This window comes from Hippopotamus amphibius, chromosome 13 (genome assembly GCF_030028045.1).
Source record: "Hippopotamus amphibius kiboko isolate mHipAmp2 chromosome 13, mHipAmp2.hap2, whole genome shotgun sequence".
Taxonomy (NCBI): domain Eukaryota; kingdom Metazoa; phylum Chordata; class Mammalia; order Artiodactyla; family Hippopotamidae; genus Hippopotamus; species Hippopotamus amphibius.
The window spans coordinates 30613755-30628654 of NC_080198.1; the positions used below are offsets into that span (position 1 = coordinate 30613755).

General features: G+C 49.4%; 1 protein-coding gene across 2 annotated transcripts in view; it reads right to left on the bottom strand.

The window, feature by feature from the left end:
• The window catches only part of FLNB (filamin B), a 136596-nt gene that overhangs the window by 16117 nt on the left and 105579 nt on the right, over nt 1-14900 (bottom strand). The window contains exons 30-41 of one of the 2 annotated variants that reach the window (XM_057706317.1): nt 12275-12346; nt 11453-11555; nt 10600-10740; nt 8160-8288; nt 7212-7385; nt 6288-6446; nt 5762-5965; nt 4571-4723; nt 4345-4467; nt 2665-2709; nt 1614-1880; nt 621-758 (exon numbers count right to left, since the gene is read on the bottom strand). In XM_057706317.1, coding sequence (XP_057562300.1) covers nt 621-758; nt 1614-1880; nt 2665-2709; nt 4345-4467; nt 4571-4723; nt 5762-5965; nt 6288-6446; nt 7212-7385; nt 8160-8288; nt 10600-10740; nt 11453-11555; nt 12275-12346 — 1708 coding nt within the window. The remainder of the gene's footprint in view (nt 1-620; nt 759-1613; nt 1881-2664; nt 2710-4344; nt 4468-4570; nt 4724-5761; nt 5966-6287; nt 6447-7211; nt 7386-8159; nt 8289-10599; nt 10741-11452; nt 11556-12274; nt 12347-14900) is intronic. The other variant, XM_057706316.1, reaches the window with a different exon arrangement.

Genomic DNA, 14900 nt, shown 5'->3' on the forward strand with positions numbered 1-14900 from the left:
CATACCATTTACACTTATTGCCACTTAGAAATTAACACAGTTAATAGACCATCACCAAATTGTATGATTTAACGTATTAATGAAAACGTGTATACATTGCTATGTTACTTATTTGTTCCTTTAAAAAGATTTTGAAAACAATATTTTCATATAATTGATTTCTTTTATAATCATGTGTTTTAAAAATATTTCCTGAGATCGTCCACATGGGCTTCAACAGATGCCAAAAGGATTTGTGGCACACAAAAGGTTAAGAACCCCTAACCCTAAACCCTTCTCAAGGAAGCTCAGATGCTGAAGCCACTCTTCTGGGGCAGCCACACCAGCCACTGGCCAAGGGTGGGCAGACAGAGACTGGTCAGTGGGAAGAATGAAACAGCTGAACAAGACCATGATGCAGTAAGGCCAAGAGAGAAGGACAAGAGACAATGAGAACCAGAATGTCTGCCCCCTCTGAGGCCTGGCTGGATATCCTGCAACTGGATTTCTAGGAGATGCTCCCATGTGCCCACATAGATAAATTCCTCTTCTACTGGAGCTAGCCTGATGAGTTTCTGTTCCTTACAACCCCACCATCCCCAAACAAGGAAAATGTCCTCCACTGGCCCCTGAGTACCTACCAGGCTCTTGGGCAATATAAGACACACCACATGATCCGTTTTTATGGTCATCGAATGTAATCTCGGCCTTACTGGGGCCCTCAACAGCGATGGAGAGGCCCCCGGCACCTGCCTCCCGGGTCCAGATGCTGAACTCAGCTGAGACAGAGAAACACTTGGTCAGTGACGGAGCCCAGTACTCTGGCTCAAACCTGGGGTGCTGGGTTCTGTTTGTTGCCAGCCCTTTCCTCTTTCTCTAACCCCAAGCAGAAGCCAAGCAAGGGCATCGCTGATGTTTGCTAAGTACCATCCACGACTTCACCAAGTTCATGGGCAATTCCAATATCTTTGGAACACATGCAAAACAAGTCAGAAAACCATGAGAATGTTCAGTTTTGTCCCCACAGATTTCCCCACCCAGCAACCACCACTGCAAGGGACCTGCACAATCAGTTTTATAGAATTCTAGCATGTTCCACAGAATGTCAGCCTGCACAATGCTCTGGAAACAGTTTTATGACCCTGATCCTCTCTTAGAGACTCACAACACACACCCATAAGTTATAGGCTCCGAGAAGTCCCTCAGTAAGACACGTGTTTAGCTTTGGGTAAGCAAGCAATTCCAAATGTCTTTAGCCACGGAAGCCTTGTTTTAAAGAACACCCCTTCAAGTTCAACTCGAGGATGGAAGATGCCTTAGAGGACTGGGACGGGGAGGGTGGGGGCGACTCGAGGGAGGGTGGGGGAGGAATCAAGGGAGGGAGGGAATACGGGGATATGTGTATAAAAACAGATGATTGAACTTGGTGTACCCCCCCAAAAATAATAAATAAGTAAATAAAATTTAAAAAAAAAAAAGAAAGAAAGAAAGATTTAAAGAACATCCCTTCATACCATCTGTCAGAATCACACACACAAAGTCTTCCTTTCAGAACAGGGCAAAGCGTGCAGGGTGCTCACACCGCCAGGCTGAACTCAATCTTCTCAAGTAAAAAGCACGTTCAGGATGCTCACCCGGGACCCCTGCTTCTCCTCGCTCCAGGCCGGGGCCTCCTGCCCGGACCTTGTGGGCGCCCCCCTCGCCCAGCGGCCCCACAGTGAACTGGAAGGGGCTGCCGGTGACGTGCTGGCCACGGTACTTGACGCTGACAGTGTGGACGCCCATCTCCTGGGGCACAAACCGGACGCAGTGCGAGCTCTTCCCCACGGGCACAATCTCTGCCTCGGTCACGCGGCCGGAGGGGCTGGTGACATGGGCTGACATGTCACTGCTGTCGATTTCTGGAAGGGGGCGGGGAGGAAACAAGGAGGGTCACGGCGAGGGCCCGAGGCAGAACAGGACATGCAGGGCAAGCAGCAGAAGGCAAAGCGAGTGCAGCCCAGGGGTGCGGGGTGCTCAGGCTTCCTCCCGTTCAGGCCGGGTGCCTGCCCTCCTGTCTCCCGCAAATCCCTGGGTGGTTGTGGCCAGCATGGAGAGAGCAGGGTCCTTTCGGCCACCCCGTGCAGAGAATATTCTGGGGGCACCGACATGGCTTGCCTCGCCGAGCACTTTTACAGCCTTCCTGGCTGGAGCTGAGTTAATTCCACACAGCGGTTCCAAACCGGAGCTTGAGCTTATAGTTACAGCAGGTAAATGACAACTAGGATGGCTCCGCTGTTTCTAGGCAAATGTGACATGGGGCCATCCATCATGCTGACAGGGGCTCTCTTCCATAGGTAAGGAGAGAAAACGCAAGAGCCCTCATCCCTCATTGTCAAGAAGGCTTGGCATTTCTTTTAGGCAACAAGACAAAATGCATTTAGAGGAAAAGGTGAACACAGGTCGGTCCCAGTGGCAAAGAGGAAACCACGCGTGAGCAAAGCTTTGAGCAAACCGAAGACCAGAGGCCACGCTTCCAGGAACACGATGCCTCGGGTCCCCAACACCAGGAAGCAGACCACGTCTGCTCCACCTGAGGTGCTCTGCCATGCCAGCGACCGTGCCTGCACTGACGTGGTGAAGACAGGCGCGCTGCATGCTGGGTGACCAAGTAATGCCATCACCTAGAGCTGCACGAAACCGCACCCTCCAGCCCTACAGCATCTGGGCAGCAGCTCATGACTCTGAGCCCTGAGGACAGAGAAAGGAAGGAGGTTGAGGGAGGGTCACCCCATACAGCCAGGGTCTGGAGGACATCTGGAGGCTGGAGACCTGTCCTCCCTTCTAATTGACGAGAGTATGTTTTAGGTAATGAGGGGAAAAGTGAGTATCACCCAGAGCCGTCTGGTACCACTGAAAACAGTAAGGAGGAGTCAAGAGGCAGACGAGACTTGAGAGAAAGGGTAACTGACCACATCGCACAAAGATAATAGGCAAAGGGAACAGGAGAGAGAATTCCCCAAATGAGAAATGTGAAGCAAATGGAAACACAGTCCACCTGCCTAGTGACCAGAGAAATGGAACTGAAAACTGGATACCATATCTTTCCATCAGATTGATCAAAGTGAGAACCAAAGACAGTGCCCAGTGCTGGTGGGGAAATGGAGAAACGGGCATCGATTTGTTTTCTGGAGGACAGGCTGCCAAGGCTTAGTAGCATCTGAAACATATCGGCCCAGCAATCCCACTCCTGAGGGTCTGTTTGAAGTGATGACAGATGTCACAGAGCACTGATTAAAGGGGTCGAGGGATGCAGATGAGCACGCGTGAAATGAGAAAACCCAATGGGAATGGTGCACCTAGACATGAAATGGAATCTTATGCAGTCATTAAAAAGATGATGGGGAAGTATACTTTGGTGTGGAAAGAGGCCCACTATACAGTGAGTGAGAAGTGCACCAGTGTGACCTGAGGCCGAGTCCGTGTATCTAGGAGGCTGGAGGCATCTGGGGTCCAGCTCTGGGCCTGAAACGTGAACCACAATCTCCCTGGACGGTGGGGATATGAGGTGACACTTACTTCTCCTGTTTTTGAGCACATGAACTTTTCATGATCACTATCCACACAGCTCTTTTTAAGTGATTCTTAGTCTGGACGCTACAGTAATGAGGTTTTTACCAACGTTGTGTCCAGAAGAACCCATCAAATATTGCTGAGCGGGCAGAGCAAATAGATATGCAACAAGTTAGGAAAGACGGGAGATGCATGTGGACCTTCATCGGGAAGCTAGAAGCTTATCACAACATCTGAAGACTATTTAGATTTTCTGTCTCCATAGAACCTGCACCTCCACAGCACATGCCAGAGGAACCTGAAGCCTTCACTTACACAGTCACTTCTTAACAGAAAGAACCTGGGCCACATTTCAGACAGACGACAGCTGTTTTGGGCAGAGGGCTAGATGTGGCCCACCCACCCAGCCTTGCGTCCTAGCCTTCATCCCAATTTTAGGAATGAAAGACACGAATGGGAATTAGAAGGACGTCGCTGGGCTGACACCTCTTTCCAGACGTGAGCGTGAGCAGGGCCAGTTCTCTCACTATGAGTCTTGCTGACAGATAGTAACTTAAAGTCTAAAAGCTTATCTATTTTTCCCTCATGTGACATGATAAAGCTATTTTCATTTGGGAATAGGAAAAGTAAATAGATTTACTTTTCCTGGATGGGCTTCTGTGAAAATAAGTATTAAAAATATTAATGAATAAATAAAAATTAAATTCAAAAAATAGTCCCCCATAGCAGACGTGGACGGCACATCCTGGGCCAAACCTGGATTTGGTTTCGAGTGGTGCCCACTGCCCTGACCCACGAGCCCCTCATGCTCACCTGGGATTTTCAGGTTCAGGTCACAGATGCTCCCAACAGTGGCCACAGACGGGGCTCGACTGGTACGGGTGATGCTCTCTTTGACTCTTCCCTCCCCGCTGATCTTCACGGTAAATGGGCTCCCTGCAAAAGCCAAGAAGGCCCTTGAGAGCAGCCCAGAGGCCATGCATGGCATTCACAGAAAACCCAAGCAGGGGATGGGGAGAGCAGAGGGGACCACACATACCAGGCACGTGCTCGTCAGCAAATTTGGTGGAGACGATGTAAACCCCAGGCACGGTGGGGAAGTAGGAGACCTTGCAAGTGCCGTCCTCCAGGTCCTCCGTCTGGATGTCCACTTTGCTGGGGCCCTCCACCGCCAAGGAGATGCCGCCATAACCTGAAGCACAGTAGCCCGGGGCTGCTGTGACAGCAACTCATGGGGAAGGGGGAGCCTGATGAAAGCAGAAAGGACCTCCACCCCTGGAAAAGCTCCAGACAGCAGCAGGACAGTCATGGTGGCCCCTGTTGGACAGGCCTGGGCAGAGGAGTCAGTTAAACGCTCTGAGAAATTCTGTAGTGAAATAACCTGGCTGAAGGTGGCCTTGACCGTACTCCTTCCTCAAGGGTATCTACTAACATTCCACTGACCACCTACTCTGCAGAATCTGCTGGGGGAGACACGCTGCCCACAAGCCTCCAAGAATGGCATGTGCTGTCTGCGGGTTTATTACCAGCTGCAGGCCTGAGAATTTGGCATTTTTAACTGCTCCTAGCTACCTCGGATGTCCATCCAGGGAACGACTAAGACAGCAGATCTGAAACTTTTAATAACCCGAGGAATCAACAGAGAACATAAGCCCATCAGGACCAGAAATTCTGCAGCTCCTTCCCTTGGGAAGGTGACTTTATCCAGAAGTCACCAATGCAGCCCATCACTCAAGAAGGCAGAAGATGAAGACGCTGGGATGTGGAGTCGCTTGGAGCAGCCCAACCTAATTTGGACCGTCTCAAAGAGGAAACAGGAAGAAACGCCTCATTGCCACGAAAGCACTGCTCAGCTGAATATGACCGTGGCCAGCTGGCCCAACATTCTCAGTTTGGAATGAGTCAAGGAGAGCCTGGGAAGCGGAGAACGATGGTGGGAATGTTGATAAGGAAACAGATCTGTGAGCTGTTGTGGTTCCAGGTTCAAATGCCAGAAGCAGATGAGGCTGCCAACCCTGTGGGCCTCAATTTTTTCATCTGGGAAAAAAGACAATACCTACTTTGCCACTGCTCTTGGGGCTTAAGTGACAATCACGTACAAGGGTCTATAGCTTGAAGGATGCTCAGAAAGAAAAGAAAGTTGGCCAGGATAAAAAGATGAAGTAGTGCGAGCAACAAGAAGCCAGTCCTGAAGCTCTGGGCCTCTTCCCCTGGGACCACCCCCACACACCTGCATCCCTCGTGTCCACAATGAAGTCAGACATCTCGAAAGTCCGGCCTTCTGACAGGCCGCGGCCGTAGACTTTGGCTCTGCGGGCATCCCCGATCTCCGACTGGACCACCATGATGGACACGGGGCTGTTGGCCACGTGATTGCCGTTTTTCTTGATGCTGACCAGGTGTTCACCCACCTCCCGGGGGATGAAGGAGATGCCTGGACCGGAGCACAGATTGGGGGTTGTGAGGCGGGAGGGAGGGGTGAAGGGGAGGAAGCAAGAGGGAGATACCCTTGCAAGAACAGAAATAGGACTTCCTTTCTGACTTTCCGGCAAGTCAGGGTGTCCAAGAAAGTTGCCAACATCGCAGAGCAGAAATGCTTGGACTCTGACCATGCACGTGACCCATTAGGTTTATCATATCACACTCCAAGGTGCTACCAATTTTGCAGGTAAGGACTGGGATCTCGGGCAAGGTGGGAATCCCCATCTCCCACTTAGGATGTCCTGGCTCTAGCTGGGAGGGTAGCCTCGGCTCACCGATGTGATTGTTGGGTAGCCTCTTCAGGAGACAGGGCTCGTCACGGCCGGATGGGGCCTTGATGCTGGCTGTCAGGGTGCTGAGGTCCGTCTCGCTGATGTCGAGCAGGAAGTCAGCGGCAGAGCCCAGCTTTACCTGAGAGCATCGTCTGCTGTCGTCTGGGAAACACCGCCCCCCAAAACAGCTCCATTACACATGGTTACCCTGGCTCTCCAGAGCCCTCACTCCACACGCAGAGAACACAACAGGGGTCAGGAGCAGGGCTTTGAGTTGGAAAACCTCCATGTGAATCCCAGAATACCCACGCATGAACCTGGCTAAGCCACTCTCTCCAACCCTCAGTTTTCCCACCTGTAAAAGGGAGAAAAAAAATCTATCTAGAAATGATGCTGACAGCTCACTTACTCATGCAATAAGTATCTGAATGTCTCTTTCTGAGGGCCTCTTATTTGGACCATGGAGTTAAGACTGGCACAAATAAGTGTCCTCCAAATGGTGTGCTTGTGTTCCCAGCATTATAGGTGAAGGAGGAATTTATCTACTTATTTTAAATATTCATTTCTTTATTTATTTGGCTGTACCAGGTCTTAGTTGCAGCACTCAGGATCTTCTGGTTGTGGCACACGGATTCTTTTTAGTTGCAGCTTGTGAACTCTTAGCTGTGGCATGTGGGATCTAATTCCCTGACCAGCAATAGAACCCAGGCCTCCTTCATTGGGAGCATGGAGTCTTAACCGCTGGACCACCAGGGAAGTCCCTGAAGGAGGAATTTAGCCCATCTAACGCTGGCCTTGCATCCCTAGTTTGTTCCCAAGGAGTCACTGTGAAACCTAATCTCAGATAGATGCCTAGTCTGCTGCCCTGGGTCTGATGGGAGAGGGGCGATCAGGGTGGGGCGCCTCCAGCAAGTCAGGTAACTCTACCTGTGATCTTGGCTGTGAAGGGGCTGCCAGGGATGTGCTTGTCATTGTACTTGACCAGAATGCTGTAGTCGCCTGGCAGGGTGGGCAGGTAGGTCACCGTGCACGTCCCATCTTTGTTGTCAATGCAGCTGATTTCAGCCTTTGAGGGTCCCTCGATAGCCAAGTCCAGGCCACCTGTGGATGGGAAGAGGGAGGGAGGGAGGGAGGGAGGGAGGGAGAGTGTGTCTTTGTTTCAAAATGGATCACCACTCATCCAGGACCAGCCCTGATGCCAGAAAGGTCAGACTGACACAAGCCACGGGAGCCGCAGGCAAGGAGTGTAGGTGAGAACAAGGCAATTTACATGGTGAAGAGTGCCACTGGGCAGGCACTCCACCACCTGAATTCTTCCGGCAAGTGACCCTGAAGTTCAATTCTCCCAGATGTGTGGGACGAGGAAGGGATGGAACCCCCACGCCAACCATACATGTGGGAGAGGGGTCACATACAGATTGTCACTGCTGGTTGGGGGTGGGATGCCATCATGAAAATCCCCCTAGAACCACAAATTGAGAAATTTCTGTGATGACAACAGACATGGGCATAGAACTTTATCTAGAATAAACCACTAAATAATTCCTGTGGTCCTGTGGATACACGTACAGGTGCAAAAACACGTACAGGTGCAAAAAGAACAACACCAAAAATGTTACCTACCAAAACACACTTAAATTTCAGGCAAGTCACATAAAACATTTCATAGCATGAATGTGATTTTAATCAGAACACAAAGGACTTTAAAATTTCTGTTTTGGGTAGAAGGCACAGGAGGAGCTCTAGGTAAGAGATTTATATGAGAGAAGAGACAAGACAAATACTAATATTCAAGAGCCTTATTTTTAAAGGCTTCCCTGGAATCGCACCCCCTAAACTCTCCAAATGAAAGCAAATAACCAAGAACCATGGTACCTTCTCCTGCGTCCTCGGTGACGATGGTGAAGGTGGCGGTTTTGTTGGCCACTCCGTACACCAGGCCCGGGCCGTACGCAGAAACGCTCCCGCTGTTGGGGTAGTTCACGTAGAACTGGAGCGGGCTCTCTGGGTGTGCAAAGTACACACACAAAGTTGAGACTCGTGGGGGGGGATTCACCTAACAGCAGCGGGTGTAGCGTCTCCTGCGCAGAGCAGAAGGCAAGCGCAGACTCTGTGGGGCTCATCCTAGGACACCCAAAGGGTTCCACTCGCTATTGACCCTTCAGAGGGGATCTGAGGCAGGGGAATCTGGCTCAGACGGACACGTAAGGAGGAAGCAGCCACACCAGGGGGAGAAATGACCCACTACTACATGAAATGAGACTGGAAAGGTCCTTTGGGAAGGCCGTTTGCCCATGACTTTCAAAGTCTGTGAGCCCAGCCCCAGGAATCTATCCCACGGTGGTCCCCTCCACCCACTCCCACTCCCAGCCCTATGCACGTACTTCCATTTCCACAGTGGTCAGATGCAAACTGGGATAAGACCCCAGGGTCCGTCGATAGGGAGTTGGTTAAATAAACACTGGTCTACTTTCAGCTCATTAAAAATAATGGGGGGGATCTATGTATACTAACTTGAGAGATTATCCATAACGTGTTGCATTAAAAAGAGAAAAAGGCAAATTGCTATATAATATTAATGTCAATATCCTATTATATTAATACCCTATATAATATTAATACCCACTATACTGCCTATATAATAATGCCCTAAATAATAATATATATCCATTATAAAATATCCCTATATAATATTAATACCATTATCTCAGTCCAAAACAGAACAAAATTGCATGCATATTTGTAGGTACAGAGAGAGACAGCTGAAAAGATAATACACACCAGCAGTGGAAGTAGAAGGAAAGTGGTAGGAAGACATTTTTGCTTTTTCTGTATCTGCATCTTCAGAAAATTTAAATAGAAGCGGATAAACACATATCTGCTTTAAATAAATATTATGCATACACATAAACTAGGGCAAACAGCAAACTGGGAGAAATACTTGCAGCTCCTATCACGAAGGGCTAATCTCCCGAATACTTAAATCGCTCTCAGAAACTGATATGACAAAGGCCAATAACCGAATAGAACAAGCGAGCCAAGGATACAAACGTCCAGTTCAGAGAAAAAGAAATACAGTTAGTACTTAGCCACACAGAAAGTTGCTCAATCTCATTCACAGGAGAAACACAAACAAAGCAATATGGTGTTTTAACTATCAGTTTGGCAAAGATTCACAAATCTGATTAACACATTCCACTCGCAAATTGGCGGAAAAGCAGGTGCTCTCCTACATGGCGGGTGGGTGTGTGAACAGGGAGAGCCTGGGTGCAGGGCACTTTGGTGAGATCTGTCAGGATGACAGATGGCTGTGGCTGTGCCCCGCAATTCCCGCCCTGGGAACCCAATCTCCCAGATACACCCTGGCAGGTGTGAGATGACGGATGGGAAAAGCTAGTCACTGCAGCAAGACTAGTGATCACAAAAGGTGGGGAAGAACCCACGTGTCCTCCAGTGGGAGAAATGGTTCACCTGTATGTAACGTACATCCAAATGGTGGGACACCACGAACACGTTCTACTATTTGGACCCACAAAGCTCTCCAGGATATGCTGTTAGCTGAAAAGGGCGAGGTCAGAATAATGTGTAGTGTACACTACTGTTTACGTGACAGGGGGAGAGGGATTAAAAATCTGTATTCCTATTTGTCGTAGAGTCTTAAAAATATTCTGAAATCGAACATAAAACATTAATAATGGTCAGGTTCAAGCAGAGGGCAGATGGGGGATATAGGTGGGAAGGAAACCTTTCTCCACATCATTTTTAAACTATGTGGATAGGTTACGCGCTCAAAATATTAAACTAAAAAATAAAGGACTATTTTAACAATTAACAAAAAAACAAGAGTAATACTGTGCTGGTTGAAGGACATGAAACTTGAGCTGGCTGTCCTTGTCAAGGGCAGCGTGACAGTGAAGCAACTTGTCCTCTTTTCACAACCTCTCCTCCTATCCCAAACCCCCCCATGCCGCTTCGGGCTCCGCAGGCCAGGCTGGAAAGTCCCTTGCCGAGCCTCCCGTTTCCCTCCCAGCTCCCCTCTTGGCCGTGATCAGCACAGTGGAACCACAAACAATCCCAGGCGGAAGGCCCTGTGACCCAGGACACGTAGCTGCATCATCCCTGCTGGAAATCAGCTGGATCTGCCGGGGTCATAGGCTGTTTGGTTTTGCAGGGATGCCCACACCACATTCCCAAATCTGCCACTGAGAATCGCATGGCAGCGGACTGAACAACTGACTACAACCTCCCAGATGTTCAGGCCCTGAATCGTGGGGTCTTGCGGGGCCAGCCGGCCAGGGTGCTGAGCCTGACTCACCAGGGATGTGGCTGCCCATGTATTTGATGTGCATCTCGTGAAGCCCGACCTCAGTGGGAGCGTATCTGACGGTGACTGTGCCGTCCTTGTTGTCCACAATCTCAGGGGTGGCCGTTTTCCCAGAAGGCATGTGGACCTCTCCTGTTGGAGCACATGGAGACAGGGCAGTGAGCCCACCAAAGACTTCCCCGAGAAGCTGAACACAAGAGGCACAGGAGGCCTTCACAATAAAGGTTTTCAGGTCCAAGAACGCGTCACCGCTGCCTAAAACACCAAGTTCCACAAGAGTAAGCAGAGATGGGCCTGCCTTTATTTTGTTCCCTTTCGTTTCCACAAACTGCAGCAGGCGACTCACAGGTAAAGGGTCTTCTACTTTTGTACTGACAAATCAGAAGCTCAAACAGGACTTGAGGAGACCACCAGACCAATGAGATTAGTAAAGCATCAACTCAAAGAGAAGAAGGCTTTGAAAGGAGGCTGGGCGCGGAAGTAACTCTTGTACAACAAACCCCAGTGTCAGTGTCACATATGGAAAAGTAGAAGAATAAGAGAAGGCAGGAAAAGGGGGAAACAGGAACCTGACAACTGAGGGAGATACAAACACAGTGATTCTCCACCTACAGAGACTCTCCAGCCTTCTCTCCAGGATGCAAGTTATAAATGAACCACCTCTTCAGACATACACATAAATACACAGAACATTCTGCAATCCCAGCGGCTCACAGACTGACTCCCTAGAGCCAGGGATGCTGGGTTCCAGATCCCGGGGCCGTGGGACAGATGGAACCAGCTCCTGCGCCCTGTTTGGAGAGCGAGTGAGTGAGAACGAGATGGCTTTCAGGACAGTGCTTACCTGTGATTTCTCCTTTCCTGACTGCAAACGGAATGACCAAGTCGAAAGGCTTAAACCCCAGGCCATTCATGTCACTCACTGGGACATAGGCCTCTTCAGTTACCTAAAAACAGGAAGCAGCGATTACTGGGTAAAGTGGATAACAGTGTGGGCTGGGGAAGCTACAGCGGGGCAGAGCAACTGGGAATTTTGCAAGCTCGTGCAGCCAGGATGTGGGGATGTGGCTGCCCATGCACTGCGGGCTTCGTCTAACTGGCTCCGGGGCCAGAGCAGAACCTGAGGGATTGGAAGAGTCATGCTGACCAATTGCTAAAAATCCCTAGGCTGTTTGCTTGCGAAATTCCCAGCAGCACCCAGGGGAAAGTGGAAAAGTGAGAGACAGCAATGTCTGTGAGTCCCAAGAGGTTCCACCTGGAAGGGTTTAGTCGCTTGTGGCCTGGAAAAGAAGGTGCGTTTTAAGTGGCAGAAAGAAGCAGCGGTGGCGCTCCCCCTGAACAGAAACCAAATGTGCAAGTGGCGGCTTTGAGAGTCAGCAGGCGGGCTGAGACAGCTGTCCATCTTTCCCTTTAAACGTGGAGACAAACTGCGCGCGTGATCACAGACACGGTGGCGGGCGATTCACGGAGCGTGTACGATGACACGGGTGGGTCTCATTACAGAGAAAGCGGGGATCATTGTGATGGAGCAATCAGTGGGGACAAACCAATGACCAGGACACCCAGAGGGCTTAAGCAATCCCCCAAAGCAGGCTGCAGCTTTTCTGAAATGAAGGCTGAGTAAACACAGAAAAGGTAAAAATAAAAACAAAAACCGAAAGTGTACCCAGGGCCTGAATCCAGGGGGACATGCGTTTACCGGCACCGCCTCCACAGCCGCAACTTCCCCATCTGTGGCCTGGTCAGTGGCAAATGGAAATTAGTTGGGAATCACATAGGAGGAACATCGCTACTCAGTAGATTCTAAACCAGAGGGCTGCTTCCTCCCCGTCTCTCTTGCATAGCAGGGAGCCACTCACTGCAGTGGGAGCCTACATTCTTCCCACCCTCGTGGAGAGTAAGTTGGCATCCCCTCTTTGAATGTCAAATCCACATGCCCTCTGAACCCATGACCCCACTTCTAAGAAGCAAGCCTACAGAAATACCAGCAGGAAAGTCTATAGGTAAGTGGTGTGTGCAAGGGATTTCACTGGAGCCATTCGCTGTCGGGAAAGGCTGATAGAACCTAAATGCCCACCTGTAAGGGAGTTGCTTACGTAAATTATGTAAGTCTGTACAGTGGACCCTGTGCAGCCATTCTGAAGAGGGGTCAGATCTGACCAATTAATATGGAAGGGTATCTATGGCATATTGAGGGAAGGAGGCAAGTTGCAAAGCAATGTGCATGGTTAATCTCATGCACAAAACTGACCTGTTTCTTGTACAAGCAGAAAAAAACCTAACGCTGGTCACCCCTGGAGCATGAAATTGGGAAAGGGGTCTCTAGAGTAACGTTCTACAAGTTTTTATAACTTCATTTTTTAAAAACCAGAGACTTCATATTCCTGATCTAATCACCCTGATAAGGGATGGTTGTCCTCTCAGTTCCCTTTTCTCCCACAATAAAATAACTGGAAAGCCTTCCTTATGGAGGAAAGCTTCTGAGCCCGTGTTTAGTCTTTTTTGTGTATTCTGGCATCTAAGAAAGGGGGCTTCACTTACAAAGGCAGCTTTGTAAGCTTCAACATTTAGAGCAACCCTATGCCCCGCTTCCTGGACCATCTCTGACTGGGGTGACTCCGGGACACATCAGCTGGGAAGATCTTTCAAGGGCTACGCTATAGCCTTTGATCAATGACTTTTTTTTTTCAATAAAGTTATTTATTTATTTATTTATTGGCTGTGTTGGGTCTTCACTGCTGCACACGGGCTTTGTCTAGTTGCAGCGAGTGGGGGCTACTTTTCGTTGTGGCGTGTGGGCTCCTCATTGCCGTGGCTTCTCTTGTTGCAGAGCACGGGCTCTAGGCGCATGGGCTTCAGTGGTTGTGGCACACAGGCTCAACAGCTGTGACTCACGGGCTCTAAAGTGCAGGCTCAGTAATTGTGGTACATGGGCTTAGCTGCTCTGTGGCACGTGGGATCTTCCTGGAGCAGGGATCGAACCCGTGTCCCCTGCATTGACAGGCGGATTCTTAACCACTGCACCACCTAGAAAGTCCCTGATCAATGACTTCTTAATGGTGACAGGCAGAGAAGCTGCTAGACCTGCGACTTACTGTGTAAATCTGTGTGATGTATTTAACTGAACCAGCCTGCCAGGGCTCCTGCAGACATTTGCTGCAAAAGCAGTACCAGGTGTTCATGTCCTTTTGGCCCCAAGCCTGTAGGGGAAGGCAGGGAACCTATCCACAAGAGGCCAATGAATAGAAAGTGGGCCCTTCTAGGTAAAGCTGGAGGAAGGTTGGAAGGGGAGAATGAAGACCCAAAGCGAGCGCCCTGGGTGTCGCCCCTTTCTGCCTTCCCCAGTGGTCAGGGGAGCAGTGTGTTTACACAAAGTATCGTTGCTTTGTGTGCATTCCAGGACTGAAACCTAATGAGTTTGGTGGCCTCCTCTTCAGGTTTCTGACTCATCTGCTAAAACGGTCCTTGGTATTTTCTTCCTGATCTCCTCACTCACACCCTCCAAGCACAGTCTCTTATCCCCAGCTCATTGCACCAGCAGGGCTGTGACCTCTGCCCAATTCTAACCAACCAGATTAAAAACGCCTGTGGGCTAAAAACAGATTCTTAAAACTACAACTGGGACTTCTCTGAAAATAAGAAGGATATAAACTTTCTAGCTGCATCTCTTTCTCCCCTGAAGGAGAAAAACACTCCCAAGTTAACAGTGTCAAACAGCTGACAAGTGTTTACATCCTTGAGACAATAAAAGGCTCCAGGTCTCTGACACAATGTTTACAGATAAACATTTTCTATGGAAAACGATAAAGGTACAACAGATTATGAAGTGGGAGACAGACATGGACTTCTATTTGGAATGGAGTCTTCGAGTTCTTCTCTGTTGCAGCATAAAGTGAAATCACTAGAAGGAGTTTTGTAGGCTGTGCATGATTGACAGGTCATTGAGGTCTGTGAACTTTGAGGTCTGCTGCCCGTGGCATCAAAGGACACGGGTGAGGACAGTGCTCAGTGGCTGTCCAGAGCGGGCAGTCTGGGTTCAGTGGACTTAAGCCTGATCCCCACTCCTATACAGCATTTGTAAAAGGGCCAACAATGCTTAGTTTTAAGGGTTAAACAGAGAACCGATTCTAAGGTTTTAAACCCCTTTCCTGGTTGGAGAACTAAATAATCAAAGGAAGATCTAAAAGTCACTCAAGATTTGAAAATTAAAGGGCCTAGCCATTATCTGGCCCAGAGGTTTTGCATAATGGTTTTCTTTTATTCCAGATGTTCCCAGCTTCAAACGACTAGCT